Here is a 7,345-nt window from a genome sequence, read left to right as displayed (position 1 = left end):
ACAAAATCAGAACTTCAACCAACATAAATCTTCACACTTCACATGAACAATGAATATTCATTATACACTCAGTAGACCTATATAGACTCAGTATGAGTGCACCTGTAGGTACTAGATCAGATGTGCTCAATCAGATGTATGCCTACAATGCTATGTTTACAGATGCCAATTTCTAAATACAAAAAAAGGAAAGAGGGCGGGCAGGCCTAGGCCGCTCACCAGATTGACTAGAACTGGCCGAGAATGGAGGGATAATGGATACTATATCAGACTGCAAAGATTGAACTGAAATTTGGGGCATGTTTTGGTTATTTCCTCTTATTTCTACCCATTGTTTATGAATTGTTCACAACATCATGCAGAATGGATTCACAATGAATGCTGCTTCAAAATGGTAGCTGATCTCACAGAATTATTGACTTGGAATTGCAATGTGTTGATACAGTGAGTGATCCCATTATGGGGTTTTTTGTTGTGGTAGTAGGCTATATTTTGTCTTTCACATTAGAATGGGCAAACACTGTTCTGGTGAAAGCACTGGTGCGCATTGCTTGCAGTTGTATTTCTGACATTTAAAAAGCCCTGATCATAGCAATCAGAGGGAGAAAACTAGCTTTAATTATTTGTATGTTTTTCACCCTTAGGCCTTTTTCAGTATTCATCCTGTTACAAATAACTTGTTGGCGTTTACAAACAGGGTGCGGTATGTCTACCTCTGTGTTCTACCGTTTTGAAAACTACTGGCTACTTTTTTGCTTCTCGATGTGCGGTGCAAAGCACACGCTTACCATTGATTTAAAAAACGCCCCCGATTCTTCCTATGCGCACGTGTTCTACAAGCTGACAGGACGCAGCAGACACGACAGTCACAGACATACGTCTATCGTTTACAAAAGTAACACACTTTCCCAAGCTTGTCGCGCAGCTTTCCACTCGAATCAAGGCAAATCACCCACCCATCAGTCCTGAGTGCGCAGTGCGCAAATAGGCTAGAACTGAACTCAAACGAAACGCATAGTCCGAGAAGATGGGCACAGACGTTGAGCCACTCAAAAACAAGCGCACACACAACTGTTGCTGCTGCACACTATTCCAGTTAGCAGAAATAGCGTCACTAACAAGCCTTGAAAGTGAAACAAACGTCGAAACGGCATTTATCGACCATGAGTCCACCCATCAGAACACTGCTTCCGAGAACAAGACGTGGCATAAATTGGCTCTGCCAGGGATAGCCTATCCGTGACCCAAATGCAACCCATGTTTAACTTATTTCTTGAATATATATATATCGGCAACAACAAAGTTAATCTGGTATGAGTACAGATGAGACTGTGAATTATCCGCTGTCAAAAAGACAACTAGCTCTACACGCAGCCAGTCAAATGCGCTAAACTATGAGGATGAAACGCATGGTAGGCTATCCTAGTTAGCTGCCATAGTCGTCCCATTGGGGCTATGAATAATGCTAGTAAGAGTCACAATGCTTAAAAGGCAAACCCTTCATGAAAAGGACATCATACGCAGTCGAAGTAAACTATTCATTTTTTTTTCAAATGTCTGCCACTGCAGGTGCAATGATATGGAAACGTCACTGCACTTTATACATTGTATTACAATTATTTTCTTTTCTGCCATCAGCAACAATTTTGGCTATTTATTTTTTTTAATCTCTCGCGCTGCGCTGCCACAGAATTGTTTACCGCTCGTGTAGGCCTACTTTTTTTTGGAACACGGAAGAACAGGGGATGACCCAAAACTAGGCTACTGATGAGTGAATGTTGTATCACACCGCCAATGGTGGAGTGTATAACTACATCCGTACACCAAACACACCTCGTCCCCTTCTCATGACCAGGAGTGCTCTCGATTTGAGTTCAGTTGGAAAGTAAAAAATGTACATTAATTGACATAAATTATACGGACGGAAATCAGTCCAAATGAAAATCCAGTTGACGGAATTCCGTCGTAGCGACGGAAAACTTTAATCCCTGTGTTTATTACTTAGTACACTTTCATGTAAAGATCAAATTTGGCAATAGGCAGCCCATTTTCAATGAGCAGCATAGTTGCAGTACCTTTTTTGACTTTGATTTCCTGCACAGTGTCCCTTTAATGTATTTATTCAATTATTTATGTCGTTGTTGATTTTTAATGTGAATTTTATTACCTGTACTGGCCATGAGATAGCCACAGTTGCATATTTGGCCATAAATGTAAACAAACAAACATATTTCTATTTCTCCAGAGCTGCCCTGCTGCCATTGACGAGATGTTCAACGGCAAGCTGAGCGTGATCGGTGGAGTAGGAATCGGCATCGGAGTCATCATGGTGAGTGGTGATCATGGTGGTGTGTGTGTGTGTGTGTGTCTGTCTGTCTGTCTGTCTGTCTGTCTGTCTGTCTGTCTGTCTGTCTGTCAGGGATGGAAATAAGCACCTGCCAATGACGAAAAATGTACCAGTCACCACTGAAATTTACCCAACTCACCAGTCACTTTGACTGGTAAAAACAGTGAGTGACTGGTAGATTTTGAATTCTGTCGTATTGTGGAGCATTCTTGATTTTCGAAAATAATTGAATGGCTATCGTCATGCAGTCTGTGATTTACAGCCTCTATGGTTAGTGGGGTGATCATGAGGCGATCATGAGGCCTCTTTCCATTATACTAACTACCATCCTCCCTTGTGATGGGGTGTCTTTCCATTATACTAACTACCATCCTCCCTTGTAGCCTTGTGATGGCGTGTCTTTCCATTATACTAGCTACCATCCTGCCTAGTGCTAGTAGCCTTGTGATTGGGTCTCTTTCCATTATACTAACTACCATCCTCCCTTGTGATGGGGCTTCTTTCCATTATACTAGCTACCATCCTGCCTAGTGCTAGTAGCCTTGTGATGGGGCTCCTTTCCATTATACTAGCTACCATCCTGTTTTGTGATGGGGCTCCTTTCCGTTATACGAACTACCATCCTCCCTTGTGATGGGGTGTCTTTCCATTATACTAACTACCATCCTCCCTTGTGATGGGGTGTCTTTCCATTATACTAACTACCATCCTCCCTTGTGATGGGGTGTCTTTCCATTATACGAACTACCATCCTTCCTAGTGCAAGTAGCCTTGTGATGGGGTGTCTTTCCATTATCCTAACTACCATCCTGTTTTGTGATGGGGCTCCTTTCCATTATACTAACTACCATCCTCCCTTGTGATGGGGCTTCTTTCCATTATACTAGCTACCATCCTGCCTAGTGCTAGTAGCCTTGTGATGGGGCTCCTTTCCATTATACTAGCTACCATCCTGTTTTGTGATGGGGTCTCTTTCCATTATACTAACTACCATCCTCCCTTGTGATGGGGTGTCTTTCCATTATACTAACTACCATCCTCCCTTGTGATGGGGTGTCTTTCCATTATACTAACTACCATCCTCCCTTGTGATGGGGTGTCTTTCCATTATACTAGCTACCATCCTGCCTAGTGCTAGTAGCCTTGTGATGGGGCTCCTTTCCATTATACTAGCTACCATCCTGTTTTGTGATGGGGCTCCTTTCCGTTATACGAACTACCATCCTCCCTTGTGATGGGGTCTCTTTCCATTATACGAACTACCATCCTCCCTTGTGATGGTGTTTATTTCCATTATACTAACTACCATCCTCCCTTCTGCTTGTAGCCTTGTGATGACTTCACAACAAGTCATTGACGACCAGTGCTGGGAAAGTTACTTTGAAAAACTTACGCCGTTATACTCTAACGCCGTTACTCCCAGCACTGTTGACAACAGAAGTTTAATTCAATATCTCACAAAAGCCCAAAAGCACAAAAGTTTGAATGATTCCGGCACATGCCCACCATAACACAACATTTCTAATGTCTGTCTCTCTTGCTCTCTCTCTCTTTCTTTCTTGCTTTCTTTCTTTCTCCCCCCCCCTCTCTCTCTCTCTCTCTGTCCCCCCCCCCTTCTCTCTATCTCTCTCTCCCACCCCCCCCCCCCCCCCCCCCTCCAGATCTTCGGGATGATCTTCAGTATGCTGCTGTGCTGTGCCATCAAGAGGACTCGGGACATCGTCTAACGCCCTTTCTTATCGCCATGGCAATCCCTCCCCTCCCCTCGCGCCGTGCTCTTAACGTATCCAGTGTCAATGCCGCCCCACACACACACACACACACACACACACACACACACACACACACACTCTTACTCATACTCGTGACGTTTCATACGTGTGTGTGTGGACAATAACAACATTCCAGCATTCATTCATCTCTGCACTGCTTCAGTACACACTGCGCTCGTTATTGTTTTATTGCCTTTAGTTTAGTCAGTTTAGGGGCCAATTTAATGCAAATGCCATCAACCTGAAGCTGTTAAGGTAGATAAGCGCTCGAGTGGCAATGATCTGCACACACACACACACACACACACACACTCAAGTGTCAATGATCACTTGCGCGCACACACACACACACACACACACTCAAGTGTCAATGATCACTTGCGCGCTCACACACACACACACACACACACACACACACACACACACACACACACACACACACACACACACACACACACACACACATGTTACGCTTGGCCTATGACTGTGTGTGTGTCTTCACTGCAGCCAATGTGGCGGATGCTACTGTATGTAAAATAAAGCTATTACTCCTAGCAGCGCAAACCACTGAAATCATGTTTAGATTAGTTGAGTTTAGTTTCATTTAGTTCGTTACACTGGGGGGTGGTCTGAGAGCATGGTGGAGTGGTAAACCAGGGTAAGTTAACCTTGAGCAAGAGGTAAATCATCTAATAGAAGAGCCTGGCTCTGTTGTTGTGAACCGGGTTAAGTTAACCTTGAGCAAGAGGTAAATCATCTAATAGAAGAGCCTGGCTCTGTTGTAAACCGGGTTAAGTTAACCTTAAGGTAGAGGTAAATCAGCTAATAGAAGCCACTGGACTCCTCATTTTCATGACTAAATGACACCTGTGGGCTATCCATTAGCTGGTTTACCGCCTGCTGTAGGTGCATCACTTCACCATGTTGTGGGACTGCCCTTCTGAAGTCCTGCCATAACCGTAGCGGTGTGTGTATGTATAAATGCTTGATGACATTATTATTATTATTGTTGTTATTATTGTTATTATTTTGGTGTTTTCGACACTGATCTGGAGTACTTTTGTGTTGATGTGGAGATGAGGTACATATACATTTAGAAAGATAGAGATGCCTTTTACTTTTTTATTTCTTACACCGTGATTTAAGTTTTTTTTTTTTTTTTTTGTCTAATAATGTTTTAATTTGTGGAGATCTGATTTTATAAAACACAGTTTTATGTATCTATTTTGAGGAACAAAGATTTGACTGTCTGGAATGCCAAATAAAAACGTTCTAATATGGCTCTAAAGGTCTGTGTCTGTGTATGTGTCTGTGTGTGTGTCTGTCTGTCTGTCTGTCTGTCTGTCTGTCTTTTTAGGTGCAGATTACACGTATGCGGATATTTTTAAATGTGGATATTTTTTTATCCGTTTACATGTTCACATAAACACTTTCTTTTGAGCCCCCTGAATAGGGCTGGGGACCAATCAGAATTTTCCTGTTCTGGTTCCAGTACCTTCATTTCGGTACCGGTTCCTTAAGGGTGCCATTTTTCGTTCCTGTTTTATTAACACTTGGGATGGCAACATTTTTAAAAATCATAACCGACCACCGAGCCTCATTTTAAATCTAGAACTACGACCTACAATCTAAATCCAATCCTATCCATGTCGTGCAGCACGTCTTTCTCTGTCTCCAGTGAAACATGCTCTCCCAGCAATGGGAAGCTACGTGAAAAATCAGAATAATGTGCCGGGCAGTCTGAGACTGGCAACTACCCGCGTAGCGCGTGCGTGTACAGCGTTTGAAGCCCAAATCATGATGTAAATAGTGTTGCCTAGTTATTGATTGACATATTTATTAGGGCTGTGGGGGTTAAGCACTGATGACATTTTATCTAGGCTATAGGCTATTTTATATTGGCAGTATGTAGAAGGAAAAATACACATAGGTTGCATGATATTATAATGGCCATATCCACAATGTTTAGGTTAATAGGCTTACCTGTTACTTATCAATGCCTTGTTGCATATAAGGCCACAAGACATGGATAGGAGTTTAGGGTCAGGAATACATCACTATGAAAATAATAATAATACAAAAATTATAATAAAAAAATGTTGGTGGCACGTGAGTGCGCATGCACGCCGGGGTCTGTCCCACGTTGTCCCTCAGAAGCATAGCCATGGAGGTAGAAACTAACACTAGAGGTGACCCCGCCTCCCTTCTGACAGCAATCTGTGGCGGCCATTATCTTTAGGTAGGTCTGATAAATGGAAATGAACGGACAAGGAGGCTCACCTCTGTCAGAAAATGGCTTAATAATGTGAAAATGTCCAACACACTCCACAAGGACAATAGTTGAAGTGTGTTATTTTTAGATGTATTTTATCGACTCATATGATTTAAGTTGATATTTATCCTGACATTTCCAAATCTGGTCTTTGATTGTGTTATTTCACATTCACACAGTTTTAGTCGATTTTCCACCAGGGGTGGGTGTGTTCTCCATTGACTTGCATTGACTGAAGGTGCCTACACTACCTACAGACAATGGGAAGCTCCATGTGCCATTTCCCAGTGCTCGTGAATTGCCGTGTCACCTCTAGTGTTATTTTCTACCTCTATAAGCATAGCCCTTGTCCCCCCTTGGACTTATTAGCAGGTGGTCACCCTACCACCATGTATTTGCTGCCCCCCTGTGTCCTAGGTTTGTAAATCCACATTGTTCTATATTTTACTGAGCAGTTGTCTGTCTACACCAGGGGTCCCCAAACTTTTTTCTCTGGGGGCCACATTATCGTTCCTGACTGTGATCAGGGGCCGGGATCAATCATGTGGGCTGTATACTAGGCCACTGCCTGTTATAGCCATAATTTCTAGCACAAAATAGTTCATCATTACAAGTGATTTGCAGAAGTGAGTACTTCACATGTTTTTCAATTTGAAATACCACAGGTATTCCTTTTAATTTCCAATAACCATGTAAAAATAGCAAGGAAAGTTTAGAAAAATAGGGTGATTGACAGTTTATGAGTGATACAATAGAAATGGAAATAAAAATGTATTTTATCATTATTATTTGTTTCTGTGAGGATTGCGTGCGTCTTTGGGCCAATTCAACTGGTGAGGTGCAGAGAGGTGGGGGGCCGGTCAAAGGGGCATGAAGGGCCGTATCCGACCCCGGGCCTTAGTTTGGGGACCCCTGGAGTGCATCTTAATATGGGACCTTGCCTCCTCCACTTCC

The 7,345-nt window shown here is 42.8% G+C and overlaps 1 protein-coding gene across 3 annotated transcripts in view; it reads left to right on the top strand.

Moving 5' to 3' along the window:
- The window catches only part of LOC134464186 (CD9 antigen-like), a 47,801-nt gene extending 42,394 nt beyond the window's left edge, over positions 1–5,407 (top strand). For 2 of the 3 annotated variants that reach the window (XM_063217655.1, XM_063217656.1), the window contains exons 7-8: positions 2,246–2,329; positions 4,009–5,407. In XM_063217655.1, coding sequence (XP_063073725.1) covers positions 2,246–2,329; positions 4,009–4,074 — 150 coding nt within the window. In that variant the 3' untranslated portion in view covers positions 4,075–5,407. The remainder of the gene's footprint in view (positions 1–2,245; positions 2,330–4,008) is intronic. The other variant, XR_010037858.1, reaches the window with a different exon arrangement.
- The last annotated feature ends 1,938 nt before the right edge of the window (positions 5,408–7,345 follow it).

This window comes from Engraulis encrasicolus, chromosome 15, assembly GCF_034702125.1.
Source record: "Engraulis encrasicolus isolate BLACKSEA-1 chromosome 15, IST_EnEncr_1.0, whole genome shotgun sequence".
Taxonomy (NCBI): domain Eukaryota; kingdom Metazoa; phylum Chordata; class Actinopteri; order Clupeiformes; family Engraulidae; genus Engraulis; species Engraulis encrasicolus.
The sequence above is the reverse complement of the archived record's forward strand: the minus strand, read 5'-3'. Positions and strand labels throughout refer to the sequence as shown.